The 26,957-nt window shown below is 47.9% G+C and overlaps 4 protein-coding genes across 16 annotated transcripts; 2 read left to right on the top strand and 2 right to left on the bottom strand.

The window, feature by feature from the left end:
* Positions 1-185: 185 nt before the first annotated feature.
* Positions 186-3,306, bottom strand: galr1a (galanin receptor 1a). The gene is made up of 3 exons (XM_015974086.3): positions 2,143-3,306; positions 1,923-1,988; positions 186-1,158 (listed from the first exon to the last, which is right to left on the bottom strand). The coding sequence occupies exons 1-3, from the start codon at positions 2,779-2,781 to the stop codon at positions 814-816; spliced, it is 1,050 nt and encodes a 349-aa protein (XP_015829572.1). The 5' UTR covers positions 2,782-3,306; the 3' UTR covers positions 186-813.
* Positions 3,307-9,974: 6,668 nt separating this feature from the next.
* Positions 9,975-16,656, top strand: mbpa (myelin basic protein a). 8 transcript variants are annotated; one of them, XM_015974083.3, is made up of 7 exons: positions 9,975-10,780; positions 11,315-11,410; positions 12,246-12,272; positions 14,373-14,393; positions 15,217-15,300; positions 15,398-15,418; positions 15,642-16,656. In XM_015974083.3, exons 1-6 carry the CDS (start codon positions 10,667-10,669, stop codon positions 15,398-15,400), a joined length of 345 nt encoding a protein of 114 aa, XP_015829569.1. In that variant the 5' UTR covers positions 9,975-10,666; the 3' UTR covers positions 15,401-15,418; positions 15,642-16,656. The 8 variants fall into 8 exon arrangements, with proteins under 8 accessions (XP_015829569.1, XP_054601507.1, XP_015829571.1 ...); XM_054745532.2 differs by having other exon boundaries at positions 15,364-15,418; XM_015974085.3 differs by lacking the exon at positions 14,373-14,393.
* zbtb22a (zinc finger and BTB domain containing 22a) lies at positions 16,025-22,841 on the bottom strand. 4 transcript variants are annotated; one of them, XM_015974076.3, is made up of 4 exons: positions 21,852-21,990; positions 20,761-20,979; positions 19,666-20,380; positions 16,025-19,436 (listed from the first exon to the last, which is right to left on the bottom strand). In XM_015974076.3, the coding sequence occupies exons 2-4, from the start codon at positions 20,965-20,967 to the stop codon at positions 18,493-18,495; spliced, it is 1,866 nt and encodes a 621-aa protein (XP_015829562.1). In that variant the 5' UTR covers positions 20,968-20,979; positions 21,852-21,990; the 3' UTR covers positions 16,025-18,492. The 4 variants fall into 4 exon arrangements, with proteins under 4 accessions (XP_015829562.1, XP_015829563.1, XP_054601475.1 ...); XM_015974077.3 differs by lacking the exon at positions 21,852-21,990 and adding an exon at positions 22,742-22,841 and having other exon boundaries at positions 17,888-19,436; XM_054745500.2 differs by lacking the exon at positions 21,852-21,990 and adding an exon at positions 22,445-22,668 and having other exon boundaries at positions 17,888-19,436.
* scn1bb (sodium channel, voltage-gated, type I, beta b) lies at positions 21,809-26,697 on the top strand. Of its 3 annotated transcripts, none has more exons than XM_070547317.1 (7): positions 21,809-21,950; positions 23,235-23,527; positions 23,599-23,765; positions 24,319-24,556; positions 24,897-25,038; positions 25,537-25,611; positions 26,299-26,697. In XM_070547317.1, exons 2-6 carry the CDS (start codon positions 23,479-23,481, stop codon positions 25,604-25,606), a joined length of 666 nt encoding a protein of 221 aa, XP_070403418.1. In that variant the 5' UTR covers positions 21,809-21,950; positions 23,235-23,478; the 3' UTR covers positions 25,607-25,611; positions 26,299-26,697. The 3 variants fall into 3 exon arrangements, with proteins under 3 accessions (XP_070403418.1, XP_015829565.1, XP_054601504.1); XM_015974079.3 differs by lacking the exon at positions 21,809-21,950 and adding an exon at positions 22,735-23,028; XM_054745529.2 differs by lacking the exon at positions 21,809-21,950 and having other exon boundaries at positions 22,735-23,527.
* The last annotated feature ends 260 nt before the right edge of the window (positions 26,698-26,957 follow it).

Below are 26,957 nucleotides of genomic sequence, written 5' to 3'. Positions count from 1 at the left end.
CTCTGAGATGAAACCAGAGAAACACGTTTTAATGATGATGTCATCAAACACTTTTAATGATGATGTCATCAAACACGTTTTAACGATGATGTCATCAAACACGTCAGTTTGAGTTAGTCGGAGTTCTAACTCCACCTGGACAGGTGAGCTACCTGCAACAGACGTCAGGAGATAATAAAAACAAATTAAAGCTTCTTCAGATGTTTTTATTGAGTCGTTTTCACATAACAAATGTTTTTATTTTACTGACTGGTACCTGAACTAACTTTCTGAGTTACTTCTACCGGTGGTACCAGTACCAGAACCAGTTTGGCTCTAGGTCACAGAACAAATAAGAACCGAATTTAATCTATGCACAAACGATTTCTATTTTATTTTAAAACGTTTATTTTTATCCGACCGAACTGGGCCGGTTTGGTTCTGCTGATCCGAACTTTTATTGTTTTCATCTCTAAACCATGAAGCTGCAGAACCAGCGGCTGATTTAAAACCCATCTGAAACTCATCCTGCCGAGTCCCACATGGACCCGCCAGAACCAGAACCAGAACCAGAACCACGAGCTCTGACTGAACAGAGAACGAGCCTTCTCCTGTTGCATTCTGGGTATTTTTGTCAGTGACTCATCCTCCGGCTCTTTTCCAGCCTGATGTCAGAACCGCGGTGGAGTCCAGTTTGACCCAAATGTAGGTCCAAAGTGACGGGTCCTGTCCGACCCGCTGCTGGAGAACGTCAGACCCACGACACCTGAACTGTTTAAGAGCTAAATCGACCCAATTCAACAATAAAGTGTTTAAATATCAGCTCCGACGCCATCAGAGCATCTGACCCGTCTGTGACTCGTGACCTTTGTGACCCACGCTGGCGTTGGCCGTCTCCGCTCGACTGCGCAGGTCTCTGGTTTCGTTTAGAGGACACTCGCTGGGCGCCCGGCACCGGAACACCTGCTTGTAGGAGTTCCTGAAGTTCTCGGACAGGAAGGCGTAGATGACGGGGTTGACGGAGGAGTTGCTGTAGGCCAGACAGTGAGCCACCATCCTGAAGACGAAGGAGGCCTGGTTGAGGGGGAAGGAGCCGAACTCCACCCACAGGTGGACGACGTGGTGAGGCAGCCAGGATAGGCAGAAGACCACCACCACCACCAGGACGGTCAGAGCGGTCTGAGGACACCAGAGAGGATCAGTGTTCGATTGGTTTAGTCTGAGACGGTGAATATTTGACCTTTCATCACATTCATTTGTCAGAATTTTATTTTCAATAGTTCAACTCTCCTCTGAGCTTCACCGTGTCAGCTGTGGGGTTCCACAAGGCGGTGTTTTAGGACCACTGCCTCCTCAGCGCCTGACAGCTGGTTTACAGGAGCTCACTGAGGTCAAAGGTCAGAAAATTAGACCTATTGATGTAAAATTGTAACAGTGTGTTGCTGAACTTTGACCTCATGGACAGAAGCTGCCCCCTTCAGGCCAGTACAGTCAGCACAAGGCATGATGGGGCATTTCATCATCGCTGGTTCCTCTCATCCTGATGCTCCCTTCACTCTGGACCAGGGTCAGTCTGGACCCATCAGAACCAGACTGACCCAGAGTCTAACCTTTATGAACTCCTGAACCCTAACCCTGCGGAACGCTAGAGGCTGTTAATCACCCAGAGTTCCTCGGGTTCCTCTAGCAGCTCGGTTAGTCGATGTTAGAAAGGAGCAGCTGGAGGAAACCTGGAAGGTTTGTCAACAACTCAAACCTCATCTGTCGGTGGCTCCGCCTCCAACAGGATGAGCTCCTCCTGCCCCCTGGAGGACGGCGTGAGTACTGCAGGGTTTGTGTGGTTGGGATGATGCTGATTCGTTATAATTTAATTGATTTGAGCTCTTTATCGTATTAATATTTTATTTCTCAGCAGCTTGTGGAGCCAGGACGGAACTTCTCACCTTCTTCTTGGACATCTCAGATTTTTTGGAGACATTCTTCAGTTTTTTCCTCAGATGATTTAAAACCTGGAACAAAGGAAACGTTTCCTTTTATTCTGTGATCATCAAATGTTTCAGTTTGACCTTTAAACTCATAAATCACGTGACTTTCTGCTAAATCCGTGTCTTCTCCCCTGCGTATCCCGGCGTCGCGCGCTCTCGGTGCTCCGTGCGCACTCACCTTCATGTAGCAGACCGAGATGAGCGCGAGCGGCAGCAGGTAACCGAACACGAAGGAGCACATGACGTAGACCCTCCGGTGCCGGTCCGGCCAGACCTCCCAGCAGAACGAGCTGTTGTCCTCCCGCTCCACCAGGTTCTGGTAGTGCGCCACCGGAGCCGCCATCCCCACGGACAGGATCCAGATCAGAACCACACCGAGCGTCGCGTGCCTCCCCACCCGGATCCAGGAGGCTTTCCGGGCATGCACGATGGCCACGTACCGGTCCACGGACATGGCGGACAGCGTGAAGATGCTGACCAGCATGGAGACGGTGAAGAAGAAGTGGATGAACTTACAGATGAAGGCTCCGAGGATCCAGGTGGGCAGCATGTAGATGGTGGACTGGAACGGGACGCAGAAGAGCAGGTAGGACAGGTCCGCCACGCTCAGGTTCAGGATGAAGATGTTGGTGGTGCTGCGGGTCTGACCCGGTTTGCTTCGGGCCACGACCGAGATCACCAAGGTGTTCCCCAGAACTCCCAGAATAAAGATGAGCCCAAAAACCAGCAGGGAGATGAAGTTATCCAGTCCGACCCCCAGGAGGAGTTTAGCAGAACCAACCAGCTGGTTCTGGTTCTGGTCCACCTGCTGCTCCATCCTGTCATGTTCCGGGTATCTCCTCTGGAAGAAGACCTCCTCCTTCAGGAAGATGGAGCCGCGGGAGCGAGCAGCGCGTGACCGAAACTCCAACAGGTCTCTGAGTCCAGAAGAACCGGGTCTACAGGTCCAGTCAGAACTTCCGGGATCAGCTTACGTTTTTGTTCTCGAGAAGTTAGTTTTTGTTGACGTCATAATATAAAACTGAGAAATGAAAAAATATGACGTTATCAAATGTAATCAGATTACTTAGAACCTCCACAGACTCCAACTAAAGAAAAATGTAATTATTAAAAGTAAAAATCTGATTTTTCTTCCAGGTGATGATGATGATGATGAAGATGATGATGAAGATGATGATAATGATGATGATGACGATGATGATGATGATGATGATGATGAAGATGATGATGAAGATGATGATAATGATGATGAAGATGATGATAATGATGATGATGATGATGACGATGATGATGATGATGATGATGACGATGATGATGATGATGATGAAGATGATGAAAATGATGGTGGTGATGATTATGATGATGATGACGATGATGATGGTGAAGATGGTGATGATGTTGATGATGATGAAGATGTGTAGATGAAGATGTGATGAAGATGGTGATGATGATGAAGATGGTGATGATGAAGATGGTAATGATGATGATGATGAAAATGGTGATGATGATGATGATGACGATGATGATGATGACGATGATGATGATGAAGATGAAGATGATGAAAATGATGGTGGTGATGATTATGATGATGATGACGATGATGATGTTGATGAAGATGGTGATGATGATGATGATGAAAATGGTGATGATGATGATGATGATGATGACGATGATGATGATGACGATGATGATGATGAAGATGATGAAAATGATGGTGGTGATGATTATGATGATGATGATGATGAAAATGGTGATGATGATGATGATGACGATGATGATGATGATGATGAAGATGATGAAAATGATGGTGGTGATGATTATGATGATGATGACGATGATGATGGTGAAGATGGTGATGATGTTGATGATGATGAAGATGTGAAGATGAAGATGTGATGAAGATGGTGATGATGATGAAGATGGTGATGATGAAGATGGTAATGATGATGATGATGAAAATGGTGATGATGATGATGATGACGATGATGATGATGACAATGATGATGTTGATGAAGATGGTGATGATGATGATGATGAAAATGGTGATGATGATGATGATGACGATGATGATGATGACGATGATGATGATGAAGATGATGAAAATGATGGTGGTGATGATTATGATGATGATGATGATGAAAATGGTGATGATGATGATGATGACGATGATGATGATGATGATGAAGATGATGAAAATGATGGTGGTGATGATTATGATGATGATGACGATGATGATGGTGAAGATGGTGATGATGTTGATGATGATGAAGATGTGAAGATGAAGATGTGATGAAGATGGTGATGATGATGAAGATGGTGATGATGAAGATGGTAATGATGATGATGATGAAAATGGTGATGATGATGATGATGACGATGATGATGATGACGATGATGATGATGAAGATGAAGATGATGAAAATGATGGTGGTGATGATTATGATGATGATGACAATGATGATGTTGATGAAGATGGTGATGATGATGATGATGATGAAAATGGTGATGATGATGATGATGATGATGACGATGATGATGATGACGATGATGATGATGAAGATGAAGATGATGAAAATGATGGTGGTGATGATTATGATTATGATGATGATGATGATGATGATGAAAATGGTGATGATGATGATGATGATGATGACGATGATGATGATGATGATGACGATGATGATGATGATGTTGATGAAGATGATGATGATGATGATGAAAATGATGATGTTGATGAAGATGATGATGGTGAAGATGGTGATGATGATGATGATGAAAATGGTGATGATGATGATGATGATGATGACGATGATGATGATGACGATGATGAAGATGAAGATGATGAAAATGATGGTGGTGATGATTATGATGATGATGATGATGATGTTGATGAAGATGATGATGCTGATGATGTTGATGATGATGAAGATGTGAAGATGAAGATGTGATGAAGATGGTGATGATGATGGAGATGATGAAGATGGTAATGATGATGATGATGAAAATGGTGATGATCATGGTGATGATGATGATGATGATGGTGATGATGGAGCCATTAACAAGGTAGGTGGTGATGATGATGAAGATGACAGTGAAGATGATGAAGCCATTAATGATGAAGGTGGTGATGATGAAGGTGATGGAGCCGTTAACGATGAAGATGACAATGATGGTGATGATGATGAAGATGATGGAGCCATTAACGATGAAGGTGATGATGATGATTAAACTGTTTTGAACCTGCTGCTCCTCTCAGCTGTTTATCTGTGTAACTGATGTCAGACCTGTGTTTTCCATGTTTCCATGGCAACAACATCCAGCCTGATAATCATCCATGACTCTGCTGATAAACATCAGTGAGCTGACACGGCGCTGCTCTCTTCTTCTCCCTGAAGCTCATTTCTCATCTTCTTGTCGTTGAGCCGCCGCTCGGATCAGGAACATCTTATCTCCAGACACATCCGTTCGTTCCATCATCCCGTTTTGGTCTGCTCCGTAAACAACCGATTACAGGTGTCATAAAGACATCCCAAAGCTTTCAGGTGGTCCTTATGATCCGGGTGAGTAGGACCGGCCGTGTCCGTGTTTACTCAGAGAATCATAAATCAGAGGCTGGAGGCTTTTTATTGACCCGCTTCAGGATGCAGGAACAACCCGACTGGAAAAGCAGAACCAAAGTTGTTCCTGAACACCTCAGTGTTTGTCCAGACTCCGCCTCCACCAGGGGGCAGTGTGGAGACGTGCTTCCTCCTGATCTGGAGTCAGACACGAGGAGGACAGGATGTTCAGCTTTGTTTAGGGATCAAGTCTGGGCTAAAACAAGGATGTTGGGAAAATAAAAGGAAAAGAGGAGTTGGATCTCGGATGTTTAGTTTTCTGTGGTTTCGTTCGGTTTCACGTAGCACAGATGGTTCTGGTCAGGATGCAGTCTGGGACTCCACGTTTGGACCCAAACCAGATAGTTCTGCAGAGCTTCGGGCTGAGAAGTCTGAGACCAGGATCAGGTGTTGGGAGTCATCGGGACGCGGCTGCAGGAAGTTTTAGAACACATAAATATCTTATTTATTCATATTTTTATCCTTTAGTCCCAAAACTGATCCAGATGATTTATTTAAACCCAAATATCTGGTTTCTGATCTGTTTTATGGGATTATCAAAGAAAGAAGCTAAAATACTGCTTTCAGGTGATTATTCCAGAACTCACCGGGCGTTCATTCACCTGAACAGAACAACTCATTTAAGGAAGTTAGAATGAGGACAGCGTTCCGATCTGAGGAGGATCGGTTCTGTCCGATCACAATCCGGATTGGAGGCTCGTTTCTGCCGTTTAAAAACTTCCAATTTCATTTTATTCTCGTTTCTGTTTTTGTTTCACGTTTTATTTATAAAATAAAACTGATGGAATTTTTGCAGGAATTGAAAACTGTTCCCGACACTGGGATTATTCCTCCTTTTACTGTTGTGTGTTTTTTGGGACATTTTCTGTTTCCCTCTTGCCGTACGGTCGCAGCAGAAGCAGCTTCGGGTTGTCGGTCTGAAACCAGAGAGGTCGTTGAGAGGGAAAACAAATCAGCTCTTTATTCTCGGAGCGGCTGCAGCCGCCTGTTGATGGAATCACTGAACTCCGACCGCTCGGACATTTGCATCAACTTGTTTACGAGCCAAGGCGCGGACACGCCGACAGCTCCAGAGGCACACCTGGTCTCTGATCTTTTATTTTAGCTCCTGACTGATTAAATAAACATTTCTAAACTCGTGTTTCCTGTTTGCTTCTTTACTCTAAATTCATAATTTTTGTTCTGGTTTAATCCAGAAACATCCATCTAAACGTTTACATCCAGATGATAAAAGAAACAAATCTACAAGTTTTACATCTAATGTTCGTATAAAACACGGAAATTTGCTACTTAGAAAACGTAGAAATGGGACTTTATGAGAAAAACTTCTGTAAGACACAACCAAATGTCCTTGTGTGACCCGGAAGTCTCCAACGGGATTTTTTGTTTCAGATTAAATGTATTAATCTTAATTTTTTTAGTGACAGGAAATCAAAACCAAACAAAAAAATCCTTTAAAACCTGAATTTGTAAACGCTCAACGTGCAGCCTCAGAGGGCTTTAACTATCAAAGACTAAAACAGGGATCCCGGACAAGCCCCCAACAGTTTTGATTTGTCACTACAGCAAAAGGAAGACGTGCAGAGTAAAGGTGAATGAATCAAAGCTAACCAGTTGAACTGAAGTTTATGTTGAGAGATGTGATCAGTGATAAAACTAAACTCAGGTGCTGGTGAAGGTTAGTGTGGCGTTTAAGGACTGTGGGATAAAAGCCTGATGGGAGTTAGACACAAAGCAGGTGGAAGAAGACTTTCATGTACCTGTATGATGACAGAGTGACATCATCACCTGGTTTCTGTAGAAAAACAGTCAATCGGATCAGAACCAGTTCAGTCATGGCCAGTCCAACTTTCTGTGATAACTCGGAATGGTGTTTCTACTGGGAAGTTGACCTCATCATAGGGAGCCTAAGTCACTTCCGGACCACGGATCCCTGGAAGAACGAAAACATGAATGCAAGTCAACGGGGCTAAAAACACTATTTTCTAATCCGCTTGTTTTGTTCCATGGATTTCACACACGATGTCTGAGTTTTAAGACACATTTTGATTCCAAGTACGCGTTTATTTTCAAACGGGGGGACGATATTTTAGGGTTTTGTGTGAAAATAAGTCCTTGCACTCATGAGCCGACTGCAAAGGGAGGAGACTTGGACTCCCTATAGGGCTCCTGAAGGGGCGGAGCTACTTCACCTGGTTGTTCTAAACCCTTTGATGTAAATCAAACATGTCGGATCTGTTCCTTATGAAGCCGAACTCTGATGGATTTAGCAGCAGATGAAAGACAAACAGATACTTCCGCTGCATTTATCAGGTAATCCTAACTAATTTGGGTACGATGTGACCTGAAGAAGCTGGTGCTGGATTATCTCGAACTTCTGTTTGTAAAGGTTACAGAAGTCATAAAAACGAAAGAGCTGGTCTGACTGGACGCATCTGAACACAGAAGCTTCTTTCTTTCTTCCTGGGTGGGAGTTCTGGTCCAGATTCCTGCTGCGGGTCCAGGATGTCTCCCGTGTTTGTGTCCCACAGATCCCTGATATGACCACCATTGTTTCCCCACCGCTCCACTCAGGCCTCCGGCTCCAGAAACAAGCCCAGGACTCTTCTGGACTCCAGGGCCCGTGATGTGGTGGGCCCACTCGCTGCATTCCTGCAGCTTAGCTCCAGCCGTGGGTGCGGTTCTGATCCGGTTCTGCAGGACAAACAGATGCAGCTCTGTGGACCACAGAACCCGGCGGCCATGTTGGATCAACTAGCCCATCAAGGCGTGTTTGACCCAGAAGTCAGAACTCTGGTGTCTTTTACTTTATTTATGACTTTAGAATGTAAACGAAGAAAAAGAAGTTATTAAAAACACGCTCAGCTCTGAGGAGTCTGTAAATAATAACAATTATTATTATTATTATTATTATTATTATTATTATTTTAGCAAATGTTAACAACATCACACACACATATATATATATATATACATACATACATATTATATATACGTATATATATATATACATACATATTATATATATAAAATATGTATGTATATATACATATTATATATACATATATATAATATGTATATATTATATATATTATATGTATTAAATACATACATATTATATATGTATGTATATTTATACATATCTATACACACACATATATATGCATACATATATATCTATACACATATATATACATATGTATACACACACACATATATACATATATATATATACATATATATATACATATATATGCATACATATATATATATACATATATATACATATACATATATATATATATACATATATATATATATACATATATATATATATATATATATGCATACATATATATCTATACACATATATATACATATGTATACACACACACATATATACATATATATACATATATATGCATACATATATATATACATATATATATACATATACATATATATATATATATATATATATATATATATATATATATACATATATATATATATATACATATATATATATATATAAAACCAACATACATATATATATATACATATATATATATATATATATATATATATATATATATATATATATATATATAATACATTGAACTTATATAGCGCTTTTCAAGACACCCAAAGACGCTTTCACACACTCTCACATTCACACACTGCTAGTGATGGTAAGCTACTTGTAGCCACAGCCACCCTGGGGAGGTCTGACAGAGGAGAGGCTGCCATTTGGCGCCGTCGGCCCCTCTGACCACCACTAACACACGTATATTACATATGTATATTATATATGAGGGAGATATATTTTAGACATGAACAGGAGGAAGTAAATGTATTCATGCTAACTAGTTTCTCTTCACATGTTGCCGTTTCACCCAAATCTCACGTTTGTCTTTAATCTAAATTCATTTACTTGTTTATTAAATTCTTTTTACTCTTAGACTCAAAATTAGAAGCAGCCGAAACAAAAAGCATCTGTTGTAGAATATTAATATTCTGATGATGCGCGGGACGGTTCTAACCCAACAGAACCTGCTTTGTTCTGAAGCTGAGATCCGTCCTGGGCAACGATGCATTCAATGTCCACTAAATCTGAAGGATCTGGCACCGTCTCCAGCTCAGCCTCCATGTTTTATCGCACGGAGACTCTGATGGTTTTATTTAAACAGGAAGAATGAAATCTGTCCATGCTAACTAGCATTTAGCTGCTTTTGTTTGCAGCCTCGCCAGACACCCTGCTGGAAAAACCAGCATATGTCGAGTTCTGGTGCTGGTTCTTCTGGTGGACCAGCACCAGAACTCGACATATGCTGGTTTTTCCAGCAGGGAATCCTTTCCTGGTGTCTTATGTTTCTGTGTTTACTGCAGAAAACTGAAGCTATGGTTCTGGAGAGCCACCATGTTTCTGCTCCAGCATGAAGGTTCTACAGAAGCCAGAAAATTACCGGCTGCATCAGAGGAACATCTACAGCACACGGGACTGGAGGCGCTGGTCCAGAAGCAACGCAGCACCAGGAGACGCCCTGAGAGCGAGGCTACGTCAGGGTCGACTCCTGGAAGAGGGATGGGGTCTGAAGCCGTACACAAAGATGGGTTTACGTTGGCCCATCAGCTCCTTCTCACTGGGTTTGGACACAATCATCTCAGTCAGAGCCATTGTAGGTCCAGTTTGGACCCAACACATCACTGAGATGTCAGGGCGGTCCAACAAAAGCGTCTCAGTTCCGGGAGCTGCTCCGCATCAGGCCGAGAGGTCAGAGATAACCTTTGTCCCCCCGATGGGAAGAGGAACAATGGCCGAGCGGCAGCGACTGACACAGCAATGCCTGGAACCGAGCCAGAACCACGACCTCACCAACACACACACACACACACACACACTCCTCCTGTCCCATGGTGCCCTGGGGGGGCCGATACCTTCAGGGACGGCCCCCTGAGCGCCAGACGGGCCGGACTTCACCCTGAAGGAGCGGTGGTTCTGGGAGTGGGCACTGTGGGCTCTGGAGCGGCGTGGAGCAGGACTAAACCCAGCAGACGGGTCAGAACCGAACCTCAGCAGCTATCATGGCCACAGCGAGCACCTCCGGGCAGAGCGGCTTCGGCAGGAAGAAGAAGAACCCGGGTCTGATGGACCAGATTAGCAAATTCTTCGGAGGAGAGAAGAAGAAGAGGAGCAAAGTGAGTGGGGGGGTCCTTTTATCTACCTCCTTCCTCGGAATTCCAAAGCTTTTCCCGAGCTTCTTTATGGGATGTGTGAAGGAGACTCAGATGGGTGAAAGCAAAAGGGAATAAAAATATTCCTCAAAAATAACTTTTTGATTTTGAGATTAAAGCGACATACATTAATCTGAGATCAGCTGCAGATTACAAACCTCAGGGAACGTTGTTTCATCCCGGTGTTCTGAGGCGGTGCAGAAAAAACGAGTTAGAAATGAGTTTGTGCTCCGATCTGTAACAAAAACACTAAATCAGCATCCCTCTGGATGAAGACGAGATTAAAACCTTGTTCTGGAGGCCTCAGGGACGCAGAATAAGGAGCCAATTAGGATTTAATCCTGCAGGATTACCTCTAAAGGCTGGCTTTATTCTCTCAGACTGAACTAGAACTATTTTCCTGACGTGCTGGGATTAGACGTCTCTGGAACCAGCTGTTGAGTCTTACATTTATTCTGCTGGATGTTGTGTTGATTTTGTCTCTAATCTGATCTCCAGGGGTCGTTCAGAGGTCACCACGCCACCTCGCCCCAACAGTCCTCCGCTCGCCGTCGGACCAACGAGAACGCCGTGGTTCATTTCTTCAGGAGCCTTGTGAGTGTCACGGATCAGATGCTTTATTTAATCCATCTGAGATGTTTGCCGCTCCAGAGCGGAGAGAATTCCTTGTTTCCTGGAAAATCCGTGGAACTTTTCCCTTCATTTACGACCTGATTCAAAAACAAATAACATGGCAGCAGCAGCTCTGGTGTTCCTACGGCGGCGTGATGAGCCGAATCGGGATGGAAGAACATTCCGATCATTCTCAGGAATGCTCGGATTAGTTCCACGTGAATGCATGACGTTAAAATCTGATGTTAAAAGTCAGAAATTTGTTTTTTATTGTGACGTTTTGTCCCTCAAGCACAGAGATGCTGGACCCGCATGAGTGTGACGAACGTCCACATGTATGCAGATGATGCGCTCTTCTACGAGAGCCACGAAGCAAAAACGTTGATGGTCCCTTTGGATTAAAGCATCTAATGAATAAAGACACGGGGGTCCCTGAACGCACCATGTTCTCCCTTTGCTCCCAGGTTTTGGTTTTCACGAACTTACAAACTGCTTTACTTTCTTTTTCTCTACGGAAACCCATTTGTTATAATCATGAATTATTTCAAACGTTATAAAACATAATTGTGACTTTTAAATTTAATTATGAAACACAAAATGGGCTTCAAGGCTTCCATCACTAAAGTACATTTGAGTTTTAAATGTTAACCAAAGAAATCCAGAAATGTTCCCACAAATTTATGACTTCAACTTCAGAGAACAAACCTCATGCGGATACTTGATTTGTCCCTAAAAGGCCGCCGTAGTTTGGACTCGGAGCTGGTTGTTGTGTTTGTGTGCGATCCATCAGTCACCCTGTTGTTGTGGTTCTTCTCAGGTTTCCTCTCCTCCTCCCAAATCCACGGTGAGTCTGACTGACTTTGGTATCTTTACATTTTTTTGTATGAAAACAGAACTTTTTAAACTTTGGTGCCATCTAGTGGCAGCACGAGGAGCTGCAGCTGGTAGCAGCAGGAGGGTCATCCTGATTATAATTAATTATAATTAATAAACAGCTGTTGACCCACAGGAACGTGCTGAGGCTCACGCCATTCGTCATCTACAATAAAAGAAACTTTCAGACGTAAATATGACATAAAATAAGTTCCTTGTAAATGTTAACGGTGATATTTATTGAAATCTCATGATTTAAGGTTTTTGAATTCATTTGGGATTTTATAAATGATAATCAGAGAAAACCAGACAAAGCAAAAGCACCAGAACCACCTTATGGTGGCCACCATAGATATGTGTGTTTTTATGCATATCTATGGTGGGGACAACAAACTAATGCTGAATGACAGACAGCAGCTCCCTCTAGTGGTCCGCACTGGAAGTTCAGACCCGCCGTTCTGGCTAAGGTGTTGCAATTAATCTAGTTTGTGTTTCAATTTCATGTCATGCTTTTATTTTGTTGTGACTTCACCTCTTCGCCTCGCTCTGAGGGCAGAATGAGGGCAAAACACATGCCCTTTGGGGGTGTCGACCGTAGGTTTCAGTCGGAATTATTTTGTGGTGTTTTAAACCAAATAACTACATAAATAAGATGGACAACCTTCTGTGCCGTCGCTCGTAAGTTTGTGAAAAACTGAACTGAGGCACAGCGGACAGTTCTCACCACTGCCATCTTCCCATCACATGTCTCATCACTCCCAGGAAAGCCAAAAATGGAGCTGAGGGTGGAGCTGTGAGGCTGAGGGCAGATGATTGACACCAATCAAACTCTGAGTGAATATAGCGAGGAGCTAGCCAACGCTAACGGAGGTCGGAAGGCTTTTTTAGCCAAAAAACTGCGGTTGAGTGACTCTGCTACCCTCTGCCTTCTAGGCTTTTGGCTGAGACCTATCCTGGAGTAAACGAGGGATAGCCGATAGCTGCTAGCGCTGACAGTCTCTCTAAAGGACACGCCCATGGGTATTCTAAACAGTAGCCTAGGAATCTAGACCAAGCGTAACCAAAGATTTAGCTCCACAAATCGATCCAACCGAGCTCCATCATGGCCTCTGTAGGTCTGCCATTGGCCTGATCTGTTCTGTGTCTGGCCAATCACAAAGCTCTATATTTATTGGGCGGGCTCTGCAACACAGAAAAACTACAAAGATGGGGTCAGCTCAGGAACGGCGCTCATTTGAAACTGCTTTGGCATCGACTTTAGACCATTTAGACGAGGTTTTCTCTGAGTCAAGAGCAGGTAAAGGCATTTGCTTCTTCTTCTATGGTGGACTATGGTGAGTATGCAGCACCTGTTGCTCTGATTGGTCCTCACACTGTCTGATTGTGTTCAGAGACAGTTTGAGGTGGTTTCGATGGCTGCTGGCCAGACGACACATTTACGGGAACACGATGGTTTTCCCAAACAGACGAGTTACAAAGAAGAGAGAAGAATTGCTTTTAGTTCCGTTTCCTGTTGAAGCTGAGCGAGATGTTTGGTCGAGTCCCTTCGACTGAGACAAATGAGGATCTGAACTCATTAGGTCCTACAGTGCCCCCTGGTGGAGGAGCTACAGGCGGCAGGGGCCGTTTTATTTATTTATTTATTTATTACTCCTAAATGACAAAAACAAAACAACAGGTGGATCTGTGGGAACCCTCCAGATGAAAGAGGAGGTCCCAGCTGGGTGGAGAACCCACAGCGAGCTCCTGTTGGACTCTGGCGCTGCGTACACACACACACACACACACACACACACACACACACACACACACACACACACCGGTGTGGTGAAAACGGTCCTCCCGTGCGACCCCTGCAGCGGTGGTTCGACCCCCACGCGGGGAGGCGTTGGGTCCCATTTGGTTTGACCCGAGCGGGGTTTGAACCCCCATCTCCCGGGGCCACTAGACCACTGAGCTGCTGCTCTGCTGACAGATGGGAAGAAAGTTCTGGGTTGATTGATGCTGGTGGTTCTGATCCGATCGCCTCCTGCTTTCTGACGAGTTGCTCTGGTTTTTTTTTCATGTCCAGTGGAGAGAAGCCCTGGGTTTGGTACGTCACCCCACCGCCATCCCACTTCCTGTCTCTGTCCTCCTAACCTCCGCTCTCCTCTAAAGATCTGTTCCACCTGCAGCAGGAGTTTAGCTCCTCCCACTGCTCACCTGGACTCACTGAAACGTTTCAGGTGTAATTAACTCCTCCTTCTGCCCCAGAGCCACTCGCTGCTTCTGGATGACTTTGAAATTGCTCGGCTCTTTATGAAGCGGTAAACACCTTCTCCTGCAGGACCCTCTCCTCCTCCTCCTGCTCCTCCTCCCCTGTAACACCTCCATCTCCTTTCTGACAGAAACAAGTCTTTAGGGTCATCTCACTCCAGTCCTGTTCACCTGCTGCTCCTTGTGGACCTCCTCTTGAGTAATGACCTCCTTCCTGTTTTCCTCCGCTAACGTTCCTGAGGACCTCCTCTCGCCGTAACCACCAGCTGATGTTTTTCTCCTCCTCAGAGTGAATCCATGAGGAGTTCCTACAGGTTCCCCGACCAGAACAGAACCCGGGTCTGGTTTCTAGTCTAGGAAGTAAATCTACCAGAACCAAACCCAACTGAGACCAGGACTCTTGGAAACATTTAACTAAAGCTCTATTTAATCTTCAATGAGTCCAAAAACAAGTTCTAACAGAACCGGGTCAGAAGAGGTTCTGAATTTCTCACTTTTACAGGAGAAATAGTCTCAAAAAGAAATCAAGCATCTGATTGAAGGTCAGAGGAAACAAACTAGGGCCCGGTTCTGTAACTGGTCCCATGTTCTGGTTCTGATCCTCAGTACCAGGTCCGGGTCCAGGATGTGGTTGGTTCTGATGTAACGTTTGCTTCTAGGCGTCCTCGGCGCGTCCTGAGAGCACGAAGTCGCCGGTCCGGAGGCGGAGAGAACAAAGCACGCTGTCCAGACTCTTCAACCTGGTGAGCCCAACGCCCATTTCCTGTCCTGTTTGATCCCGACCTCTGACCACTTCCTGTGAACAGAATTCTATTTCCTGTTTGTGTTCGAACGGAGCAGTGACGCTGCCGGCAGCGATCAGTGAGTAACTGACACGATCGATCAGACTTTAGTTCATCAGAGCTTCCGATCATCATAATCGACTAACCTGAAGGCAACGTAAACCATCTTACCTCCAAGGTTCTGGTTCCAGACCGGGTCGCCAGCACCGGGCCCACTTTCTGACAATCAGCTGTTTTAACTGAACATGGGAGCAGCTGACAGCTGGACACATCCTCACCCTTCCTCTGGTTCTCCTCCACAGGGAGACGCCAAGCCCCGCCCACCTCCTAAACGCTGGAGCACCATCTTCTAGGCTCTCCGCCGAGGACCAGACCTCGAACCGGAACTCGGACCCAACGGGACCGGAGGGAGAACGAGGAGGAGACACAGATCTGCCTCCTCCTCCTCCAGAGGAGTTAACCCACTAACCAGAAGCTCCTGAAGCTCAGACATCGGATCAGAACCGCTCTGCAGGACCTTCTTCTCTAATCCGCCTGTCTGATGTTGCTCCTGTCTGCCTGTCTGTCTGCCTGCCTGTCTGCCTGTCTGCCTGTCTGTCTGCCTGCCTGTCTGCCTGTCTGTCTGCCTGTCTGCCTGCCTGTCTGCCTGTCTGCCTGTCTGTCTGCCTGTCTGCCTGTCTGTCTGTCTGTCTGTCTGCCTGTCTGTCTGTCTGCCTGTCTGTCTGTCTGCCTGTCTGTCTGTCTGCCTGTCTGTCTGCCTGTCTGCCTGTCTGTCTGCCTGTCTGTCTGCCTGCCTGTCTGTCTGTCTGCCTGCCTGCCTGTCTGTGACTGACGCATCGTGGGTCGTGCTCGGAGCTAAACGTTGCTTCCATGGGACTTTGGGTTTGTGTGATTTTCTTTGGGCCCTTTTAGAAGCACTAAACCAGAACTTCCTGTTTGTTTGTTTGTTTGTTTGTTTGATGACATCATACCAGGTTTGTTTCAGCTGATGGTTTCACCGTAAGTGTTGTAAAGGTTTTGGGTAGAAGCCGAGAGGCGGAGCGAGGAGAACCGAGGCGTTCGGACTGCATGTTGGACTCTGTTGTTATTTACTCTTTAACTCAGATGTTGTGTAAATATATTTATCTGAGTCGGACTTCGGTTTGAAATGTGAATCTTAACCGATAATAAACGCCTTCAGTCTTCGACTCATTAAGGTCATTAAAGGGCTCGGCGGCGGCGCTTTTACGTGGAGTAAACCATGTTGTGTTGTGTCATCACGCTGTCGTTTGACTTTGTAACCAATCAGGAGAACAAATAAAGTTTTATCCAACAAAAGTCTCAAGCGCTGGACTTCTGTCCCAAAATAAAGAACTGGTTCAAAGAATGAAATCTTCTGAATCAGTTCGGACCTGCGTATCCATGGAAACGGAACTAAACCAAACAAGGAGCCAAAGAGGTGTTCAGACGGTTTGGGCTTGCTTTTAGCACCCCCTAGTGTCCCCCCGTGGTAACTCCTTAATCTAACAGCTGAAACGTTTCCCCAGCCTTCCTTAGTGCCTACGAGCAATCATCCCTAAACAAACTCAGCAGCTGCGTTCCTGCAGAGCCAGGCATGTCAGCGTCACTTTACTAAGTCCAACAGGAAGCAGACGGACACTCTGAAGCTGCAAGTGTGACATCGGGCCACAGAGGGTGGTGAGGTCTGAAGGTTCTCTGAGACATGCTGGCTCAGGAAATGATTTAAAGTGTGAAAAAGTTAAATGGTCTCACCCATCTCGACTCGCGATGGAGAAGGATGTTGTTTTAGCGTCCAGGAACAGCAGGGAACGTCTCGACTACTAGAAGCTAACCGTTAGCATTAGCAACTCCGCTACACAGCAGGACAGCAGGCAGCGGTAGAGTCGAGTTGCGGTCGTCCAATCCGAATCAGTCTGGAAATCATGGATAATAAGGAGTAAGATTTGAAATCTTGTCATTTTCTGTCTCACACTAAACCTTCTAACTCCCACTTCCTGATCCAGAAGCGCCAGAGCTCTTACTCCCAAGAGCATACCTCGGCGGTCACTGGTTGTACTAGAGACCACAGCAGATAGAATGAGTGAATGAGAGCTTTAAAGACCTGAGCACAACTTTTTATGTCCACCGGAGAACTCTCGCCCTGCAGCAAGGCAGTAACGTGTTCTCTTGCCTCTAGATGTTGGGTGAGGGGGGGGGGGGGCTGCAGGGAGAGGCTGACGTCCAGAAAAGCTATTCAGCTGATCCATTCTGTGGTCCTCCTGCTGGTGACTCGTCCTCAGGGCGGAGCTAGCTGGTGCTGCTCCTGCAGCTGGGGGGTGGGGGGTGCACCCTCTCTCTGCTGGATGGGGCTCCGGATGCGCGGACATAAATACAGGACAATAATATCATATTTACAGAAAACAAACAGTAGAAATGTTCTACTTGTGAGCAACAATCCCCCAAACCATGAAGGCACTTCTTCAGGAAGACCTGTCCAAGATGGCGGCTGAACCTATCCTGATCCAGACGAGCTCCGGCCCTTTAAAAGGATCAGACACCTAACGGAAGAGTTTTAATAAATACTTTATTGACTAAATCAAGACATTTTATTGTGGCGAGGACAATTTGTGCAAAGTGCCGACGGTCTTTATTTACTAAAGTGTGTTTGTGGTCAGCTGACTGACGCTTCCTCTCTGGGGGCGGGGCCACACGGCTGCAGATTCAAGCCTTCTGATTAAACTCCAGGACTTTTCTCCTTTTTAAACTTGAGATTATAAATGATAAATAAAGCTGTTTACACTCCTAGAACATCTTAAATGACTTTTAAATAGCGACTAATCACAAGAGCAAGGAGCCATTTTAAAAAGGTTAACAGTAAAAAGCAGCGGGGTCTTGGCCGATGTCCGGGCACGGCGGCGCTCTAATGGCAGCATGATGGTTTGGTTCCTGCCAGCTAAGAACGTAGCACGAAGGCGTTGTTGTGGAGAAACGTTCACGCGGGCCGCTTCAGCGTTGGTGTTGTAGCCCCCATGACACGTCGGAACTACGGAAGCCCGGGGGGGGGGGGGGGGGGGGGGGGGTCGGACTTTCCAGAGATGAAATGTTCATAACGGAAGATCTGACGTGGTGGATAAAAGGTCCGAGGGCCCAGCCGTCAGAAGCTCAGAACCCACTTTAGCTCCCACTGAAGCTCTCCGCTGCCTCCTCTTTAAAAACCTGACCCAGGTTCTGGGACTCGGTGCCTACAAGGTCCAGCAGCCCCCCCACGGCCCTGTGGAGGTCCCCCTCCTCCACCTTCACCTGTCCCAACGGGACGTCGAACCCGTAAGGCGGCGCCGGCCCGGTGCTGGAGGCGAGCCTCTCACAGCGGGCCTGGTGTCGCAGGAAGCTGTCCCTCCAGATCACCTTCTTCCCACACAGGCTGCACTCGTAGGGCCGCAGCCCGCCGTGCGTCTTCAGGTGCTTCGTCAGGTGGTGCTTCATCTTGAAGGACTTGGTGCAGACGGGACAGCCGAAGGGACGCAGGTTCAGGTGCTGCATCTTCACGTGGCGGTCCCGCATGCTCTTCAGCGTGTAGGCCTTGCCACAGTGGCAGAAGTGGACCTTACCTGAGTAGGCGGAGCCAGAGAGGGGCGCCGAGGAGGAGGAGGAGGACGGCGTAGGAGGTGATGGAGGAGGGGGAAACGCCGCGGACGACGGGGAGACGTGATGGGTAGAGGTGGGAGTCCCGCTCTGACCCCCGCTGCTGGAAGTCCAGTTCACCTCTGACCCCCCCAGGCTGAAGCCAGGAGACACCAGAGGTCTCTGGGAAACCGGTTCCGACCCGTCCTCCGTCTCACCCAGCGAGTGTCTGCTGTAGGAGCCGTCTGGGAAACACCTCAAGTCCACACTGTCCTCCTCGTCTTCCTCGTCCCTCCCCGGAGGTCGCTGCTGCGTCTGAGACCAGGAGCCGCTCTGCCACGGAGATCTTCCCGAAACCGGACCTGACGGTCCTTCAGCTGGTCCACAGTCCTCGCTTCCTGCAGCGTCCCGCTGGACTTTGTCCTTCATCACCTCCACGGTCTCCCTCACGGTGAGGCGTCCCGATTCCTCCAGTTCGGCCGGAACCGGGTCCAAGTCTGACGGGAACAAAAGAACAAACAGATAAACGGGCCAGCAGCTGGCCGGGATCAGACCGGAGCTCGTTTGGGTCGGTTCTGGATCAGCTGGCCTCTAGAACGACCCGTCGGGATTGCTCTCTGGGAGCCGACCTTCTGGACGGCTCTGACTCTGGAGCGGTGGCCGGGTTCTGGTTTACTCCAGAGCCTCGGGTCTGAGGCAGAACCAGAACCTTGGGTGAAGTGTTACCTGTGTGAGTGAAGCCGTCCCTCCTCTCCTCCTCCTCCCCGACTCCTTCATCAGCCTCCGCTCCTCTCCTCTCCGTCCTCCGCCTGTCCAGAGTGTCTTCGCCGTCTCTCGTCCTACCGTGTTCTCTCTCGGCGCTCAGCGGCGCCCCCCTCTGCTGAAACCGGACTTTCGGCTTTAACGGGTCACCACACAGAACCCCCCCGTGGTGCCGGTTGCTCTGACCCGCTCCGTCGTGGCTCAGAGGCCACGCCTCCTCCCCACCGGCGTAGTTACTCTCCGCGTAGCTCTGGAGGCCGTCCAGCTGGGAGTCGGCGAGGTTCTGGTCCAACGGGGGCCGGGCCCGAGCCCACCTCAGCAGCTGCTGCGGTCGTCTCCAGGTGGCCAGCGGCGGCAGGGCGTCGGGTTTCTTCTCCCTCCGGCGGCCCTCCCGCTCCACAAACAGACACTCGGTGCTGCTGGGGGACTGCTGGCGGGACGCGGGTCCCGGAGGAGCTCCGGCGGGCGTTTCTCCGGACGACCGGGGTCTCTTCAGGATCTCCGTGCATTTATCTACGATGTGCCACATCTGCAGGAAGCTGGCCACGGTCACGTAGTTCACGATGTCCTCGTGTACGATGCTCAGCTGGCCCGTGTAGGCAGAACTCAGGACGCTCTCAAAGGCCACCGGGTCCATGACGGAGGGCAGGGACACGGTGGTAACGTTCTTCAGAAGAACCTGCCAGAGGAACCGAACAGAGGCGCTCTGAGTTCTCAGCTTCTGGACATAAAGATCACACACATCGCGTCGGACTCAGTTCTACATATTCCAGTGACCCGGATCGTGTTGGAAGAAATCGGATCTGTGCCGTTCAGACGGTCATGAAATACTCTGATATGGGTCACATGTGGGGAAAAGGCGGGTCTGATGCGTTTGTCTGCAGTGGGAGCGTAGCCTCAGATTAGTGTCGGCAGTCAGGGGCGACGCCTCTGAGCCAGCATCCGGATCTCACACCTTCACCAAAGCCCTTAACCTTGCTTTCAGGATTTCCCTCAGCTTCAGTGAAAGGCAGCAGGAAGAACCCTGCAGACCTGTTCAGGTCACATGACTGAACATACCTGGTCGTGAAAGTAAGGCGAGGAAGCAGCGAGGACACAGCGGTGGGCCCGGAACACCTGACCCTGGACCTGGATGGAGAGGTCACACAGCCGGCCCTCCTCGCGCTGCCGGTTCAGGTTGTCCAGGACCGCCGCCCGCGCACCGGGAAAACACACCTGGACGGTCAAACCGGGCGGAGCCACAGCATCACAGCAGGAGGGATCCATGGTGACAGAAAACTACCAACAAAACATAACAAGTCATGAATTGTGGCTCATGGACGTTTTTATGTGATTCCTGTTAGAGTGTCGAACATGTTCTAATCCCAGAAACACTCAGGTACACTCCAGGTGTGTTGCTGTATTTAACAGGTGGTTATGAGCTACATCATAGCCACAGCTGCCCTGGGGCAACAAGGCTGAGCACAACCGGTCCCTCCGACCAACACGTAAGGTGGGTTAGGTGTCTTGCCCAAGGACACGACTGCGCCAGGCGGGGCTTGAACCTGCAACCCTTCAGTTATGGGGCAGTACAACCTCGTGTTTCATGCATTTGTTGCAAAGATCTGAGAAAAGTCTCGTTTTCTTTAGTCCTGGGGACATTCAGAGCCATCAGAGCCGCACGTGAGCCCTGAACTCCAACAGAAGTCTGGCCTGGTTAGAAACGAGCGGTTTTACTCCTAAACCTTAAGAATTTAAATAAAATTACCTTATTTTAAACAAAGAGACACTACAACTCCATTCAAACTGTCGGTGTAGCTCATTCTCTAAAAAGCTCATTAATGCAGTAACTCAGAAGCAGGTGGAGTTATTTATGGTCTATTTAAACAAACACGAGCCCTAGACCTCAAACTAAGGTGGAAAACGTCCCATTTGTGGTTAGCGAGCTTTAGCTTGTGACATTTTAGCTGTTTACGTCACATTCTCTCCAGTATGACGCCACAATAAACACAGATTTGATAGAAAGTGTCATGAACAACCAGGTGAAATCTGGTTTGGTGCTTTAGTTTCCTGGTTGTCCCCCTTTGATCGTCCTGTTTCCACTTCCTGTATTCTGCTAATGCGTTAGCCGCTAACAGCTAGCTGGGTTACCGTCGGGTCTGTTCCTTTACCTTCGACGTGTCGACCTCTTCGCGGTTACATGAGACGTGGCCGACTACTCAAAGCACAACATGGTCACTCGGTAATTCCGGAGAAAATCTCCGGTTCACGTAAGTTCCTCCGTCCGTTTTCAGCTAACATCAAACAAGCTAGTGAGGCTAATGTTGCGTTCAATGTACCTCGGAAGTGTGGGAGAAGGCAGTTCTGACCTTTGTGATTAAAGTAGAAAAATAATAAAGGACGTAAACTTGTTTGCTGTCACGATGCATTTTAGAGTACTAATGTACTGATCATTAGAATGACGTTACATTTATTAGATAAATAAATCACAAGCTGACTGTGGGTGTAGGAGGTACTTTTTAAAAATAATTCACGACGTATAATTTTTTTACCGACAACAAAGTCAGATATTTAGTAATTTCTTTACTTTTTTTCCAAAATGGAATGTCCTCTTTCCGCGTTTCCAGATTCCAAAGAAACGCCGCGTAAGATGCTGAGCTCTCATCAGCATCCTCACTCGCGTGTGTGTGCGCGCGCGCACGTTTCTGTATCTTTATATTCAGTAAAAGTAAATTAAAAAAAAGGAAATAATACTTTTTCTGACCTTTACTTGCAGATCTGGACCGTTTCATAAGTCAAACATGACGTCAAGTCAAAACAAGGAAACGGGCCGTTTCTAAACATCAGGTCTGACCTGAATCTCATGTTATGCTCAGAGAATAACGACTAGTCTGTTTATTTGTTTAAAAAGTTTAATACATTAATGGAAAATGGTTCTAGCCTCTGCTGACTCGAAGCCTCCGTTATTGGACCGGACCGGCTGGTTCCGAGTCTAGTTAAAGGGCCAGTTCAGTATAAAAGCATAAAAGAATCGCGGCGCGCGAGTTGGCTCTCCGCGAACCTGCGTTCCGGTTCTCCGCTACTGGACCGGACCGGACCGGACCGTCCGACCCCCGCCCCCCTGCGGCGGGTTGATGAGCAGCATCCGGATCGTTCGTCACATCGCATCACCTGCTCGCGCACGCAGCCGTTTTACCGCAGTGCATCTGCAGCGGCGTGCGTGCGGAGCGACCCACCGGATGCTGTCATCGTCTCATCTGTTCGGATTCTAATCTGTCGCGTGAGCGCTGTTTGATCTGCGATGCGCGCGCGACAGAAACGTCGCTTCCACGAGCACGGGGTCATTAGGTAGGTGAAAGCCTGCGGTCGGACTGAGGGCTTGTTTTTCTGCGGACTCAGGTCCGGGAGGGGAGGCCCGGTTCCGCTCCGGTCCGGATCGTTCAGACCCACATCGTTAGCGAATTCTCCTCCTGGAGGCGTTTATGCATCGGTATGTTGTAGCGAACACACACTCACACACACTCACTGTTGTGGTTCTGTTATTGTGGGTCCAGAACCTCAGGGACCGGTCCAGTCTCAGGGTGTTGGAGGGAAGCTGCGGATCTGGCTTCAGCCTGAACTGACTGACATCTGGGATCCGCAGGAACCGGTTCTGAACCAAAGACCTGAGACTGGAGTCTGGGGGGGTGGGTAAAGGGGGACCAGTAGACCCAGTCTGCACTCTAGCCACTGTAGCTGCAACAGAACCGGGCCCAGCTGGTTTACAGCCTCGTAAAGCCTCAGCAAACACCTGACATCATGGTACCTGTGCACCTGCTGCTCCTCCCCCTGCTCTGCTCCATGCTAGGTGAGTTCTGCTTGTTCTTCTCTGGTTCTGGCGCTGGTTCTCAGACTCATGACGGCCTGTGTGGGTTCTAGTGTACCGGTGTGACTGCGCCTGTGCCGAGGTGGACTCCGACACCGAGGCCGTGGCCGGGGAAGGCTTCAAACTGGGCTGCATCTCCTGCAAGAAGAGGAGCGAGGTGGAGGCCACGGCCACCGTGGAGTGGTACTTCAGCCCCAGAGGGGAGTCCGAGTTTTTCCCCGTGAGTTCTGACGGTTCTGACCCGCTGGGTTTTCAGAATACGGTGTGCGTCAGGGAAAAGTAACCCAGAACTCCCGATCCAGCAGCTGAGCAGGTTCTGGGTCAGAAGTTCTGGTGCAGCTGTTTCATTGTTTTAGAACATTTTTAAAGCTTTGGTTCCAAAACTCAGACATGAAAGGTTCCTAACTCAAGGGATGAGCCAGAGGTGTGGGGGTCTTCACAGTGAGTAGAAAGTGATGTATTAAAGTACACGGGTGGCAGTAAAACTAATACTTCCAGCTCCACCAACTTTTTCACCTCGTTTTCATTCCTCCTCGTCGCCATTTTACTCTGAGTTTGAACGTCTGATCAGCAGAGCTCGTTTACTTCAGCTTCCAGCTTCATCCGTCCATGATGCACCCGCCATCGGCCCCCGGGGCAGCAGATCCGGGGAAATCCAGACGTTTCAGGGCTGTTAGGTTATTTATCTGGTAGAAGTTCAGAAACACCTCAGCTAAAAACCTCCAGGAGAACTGGAGCTGCTCATCGTCTCGGTGTCTTCTGTCCCTCTGCAGCTCTACACCTACGACGAGAACGGCCCCACCATCGAACACGAATACTTCATGGACCGAATCGCCTGGAACGGCAGCAAAAGGAGCAACGACATCCAGGACGCCACCATCTACCTGTTAAACGTCACCTTCAACGACTCGGGCACCTACCGCTGCTTCTTCCACCGCACCCTCTACTACGAGCACCACCAGCACTACGACCGCATCGACAAGGTGGTCTACCTCAACGTGGTGGCCAAAGGTCAGGAGATCCGCTGCATTATTAACCGTGTCCCGGCTGCTGGAGCCGTGAGCTCCATCAGCAGTTAGCGCTGGTCCGAGTCAGCAGCTCTCCTCTTAACCCAGATCTGCTGACTCATGAGACCGCTGAGGTCTGGTGGGATGTTCTGATCCACAGCAGGCCAGGCTTAGGTTCAGTCTGAGCTGCACTCGGCGACAGCTGGGAGGAAAAATCCGTTTGAGCGGGAAAGGTCCGACAGAACCAGACCCAGAAAACCCATGAGAATGTAAACTAAACCAGCCCGGTTCTTTGGTCTGTTTGATCTGACTTCCTCCCCGTTTGTCCCGACTTCCTGTTCCAGCCAACAGAGGAACAGCTTCCATCGTGTCGGAGGTGATGATGTACGTGTCCATCATCGGCCTGCAGGTCTGGCTCCTCATCGAGATGATCTACTGCTACAGGAAGATCGCGGCGGCGGGGGAGGAGGCGTTACGGGAGGCGGCGTGAGTAGACGCGTCACAGAAGACTCGTGTTGGGGTTTGGGGGAGGCGTGTCCTCCAAACAAATCAATCCTCCAGAAGGTTTTCAGGAAAACTCTGAAATGTTTCACTTTCCTTTCATCCTGCTGGTTGTTCCGACGGAGGTCCAGGATTAAGCTGAAACATGATCTCCAGAACAAAGTCGACACTGTACTCAAGCTTATGGTCGCTAAAGTTCCTTTAATCCTTCACAATAAAAGCCTCAAAGATCTGAAGCTCATAATTTATTAAACTGATCCTAGACCTCTGGGAATTCTGGGAAGTTGTGTTAAGATGCAGATGGAAGTTATTGAAAACTCCTCGTTCGTAGTCACCGGATACACGAGGCCTTGTTGGTAATGTAGTTCTTTCACCTTTCACCTGGGAACTTCCTGTTACCTGTAGAAACTCACCTGGGTGCTTTTGTGTCAGCAGCTTGTTCCTGAGGAAAACTTAACGGTGTTTCTCATCCTTTTCCTGCAGGAACGCCGAATATTTGGCGATAGCATCAGAGAGTAAAGATAACTGTGCAGGTGTGCAGGTGGGAGAATAGCACAGGTGAGTCAGCTGACCCACACCTACCGGTTCTGAAAGCATCACGATGTAGAAAAAGAGACGAAACATTCCATTCATCCATTCATTCATCCATTCATTCATTCATTCATTCATCGGTCTAACATCAGATTTTCTTCACAAGCTTAAATGTTTCAGCGGCCCGATTTCCTCTGAACTAAACGGTTAACAGTTTAATCCTGCTTTGGTCCAGAACCAGAACCCGGGTCGGTCCGAACACGAGGATCCAGTTTGACAGAAAATCGGATTTAGAAAATGTTCGTCTAGGGAACATGAGGGAACGCTGAAAATCCAACGGCACCAGAACAACCAGGGATTAGTTTGGGAAACCCTCATCAGGTTCTACTGAAACTTTACTGAGCAGAGCCAATGTTGGCCCGGTCCAGAGCACCAAATGTTCTGGATTCCATCAAAGTTGGATCAGAACCACAGTGGAAATGTGATCAGATGGATTTGGGTCATCGATGGAAGAAACCGACTCCGATCTGATCCAAGGATGCCCAAAATGTCGCAGAGAGGACGGGTTCTGGACCGGTCCGAGGGGACGGGTCCTGGACCGGTCCGAGGGGACGGGTCCTGGACCGGTCCGAGGGGACGGGTTCTGGATGTAACCTATTTTCCGTAGATCTCACTTTCCCGGGATCAGGACTTAATCCTCTCGTCTCTCTCCAGGTTTTCCTGGTGGACAGAACACTTCCCTCTACGCTCCAACCTGCATGACGACAGCCGGGCCAGAGGCCTCCTCTTCACCTCCTCCTGCTCCTCCTCCTCACTGACAGCATGGAACCAGCACTGTACATAGAGTCCTGCTTGTGAAGCATGTTCCATCAGGATTACGTTATGCATCAGCGGTCCAAACGTATTCAGGCACACATGTAGTCAGCCGCTCGTGGTTCCGCTGGACCCGCCGGGACGACGTGCTTCTGCCGGACCCGCCCGATGGGAGGTTTTTACGGATTCATCGGCTGAATGAGACTCACTGTTTATTCCGACTGTACTTCCTGTTTAACCGCTAGCTGTTCACTCGGTGATCCGATGTTAAAGCGTGATTAAAGATGTTTTAAAACCGGAGGGAACGTGGTTCTGATCTGGTCTTTGGTGGGTTTTTAGGATGTCCGATCCCAGTCCTAAACGGGCTTAAATGTTATTCCGTCTTTACGGAGTCCGATTTCATCTTAAACCTTCCTGTAGGAGATTCCTGATGATCCCTTTAGGAGACTCAAAGATTCCTGATGATCCCTTTAGGGCAGGGGTGCCCATCCTGGTCCTGGAGGGCCGGTATCCAGCAGGTTTTGGTTTTAACCCTGCTTCAACACACCTGAACGCAATCA

The sequence above is a fragment of the Nothobranchius furzeri genome, chromosome 19 (genome assembly GCF_043380555.1).
Source record: "Nothobranchius furzeri strain GRZ-AD chromosome 19, NfurGRZ-RIMD1, whole genome shotgun sequence".
Classification (NCBI taxonomy): domain Eukaryota; kingdom Metazoa; phylum Chordata; class Actinopteri; order Cyprinodontiformes; family Nothobranchiidae; genus Nothobranchius; species Nothobranchius furzeri.
This window is presented reverse-complemented; position numbering and strand designations above follow the sequence as displayed.

Excerpts from the sequence above, each read along its gene's own strand:
- galr1a (XM_015974086.3), bottom strand. The coding sequence starts at position 2,781 with ATGGAGCAGCAGGTGGACCAGAACCAGAACCAGCTGGTTGGTTCTGCT. Across the intron at positions 1,989-2,142 it reads TCTCGGTCTGCTACATGAAG|GTTTTAAATCATCTGAGGAA; the intron begins GTGAGTGCGCAC and ends CCTTTGTTCCAG. Across the intron at positions 1,159-1,922 it reads CTGAGATGTCCAAGAAGAAG|ACCGCTCTGACCGTCCTGGT; the intron begins GTGAGAAGTTCC and ends TGGTGTCCTCAG.
- mbpa (XM_054745532.2), top strand. The coding sequence starts at position 10,667 with ATGGCCACAGCGAGCACCTCCGGGCAGAGCGGCTTCGGCAGGAAGAAG. Across the intron at positions 12,273-14,372 it reads CTCCTCCTCCCAAATCCACG|TGGAGAGAAGCCCTGGGTTT; the intron begins GTGAGTCTGACT and ends TTTCATGTCCAG. Across the intron at positions 15,301-15,363 it reads TGTCCAGACTCTTCAACCTG|AATTCTATTTCCTGTTTGTG; the intron begins GTGAGCCCAACG and ends TCCTGTGAACAG.
- zbtb22a (XM_015974077.3), bottom strand. The coding sequence starts at position 20,967 with ATGGATCCCTCCTGCTGTGATGCTGTGGCTCCGCCCGGTTTGACCGTC. Across the intron at positions 20,381-20,760 it reads CGCCTTACTTTCACGACCAG|GTTCTTCTGAAGAACGTTAC; the intron begins GTATGTTCAGTC and ends TTCCTCTGGCAG. Across the intron at positions 19,437-19,665 it reads GGACGGCTTCACTCACACAG|ACTTGGACCCGGTTCCGGCC; the intron begins GTAACACTTCAC and ends TGTTCCCGTCAG.
- scn1bb (XM_070547317.1), top strand. The coding sequence starts at position 23,479 with ATGGTACCTGTGCACCTGCTGCTCCTCCCCCTGCTCTGCTCCATGCTA. Across the intron at positions 24,557-24,896 it reads CCTCAACGTGGTGGCCAAAG|CCAACAGAGGAACAGCTTCC; the intron begins GTCAGGAGATCC and ends TTCCTGTTCCAG. Across the intron at positions 25,039-25,536 it reads GAGGCGTTACGGGAGGCGGC|GAACGCCGAATATTTGGCGA; the intron begins GTGAGTAGACGC and ends CTTTTCCTGCAG.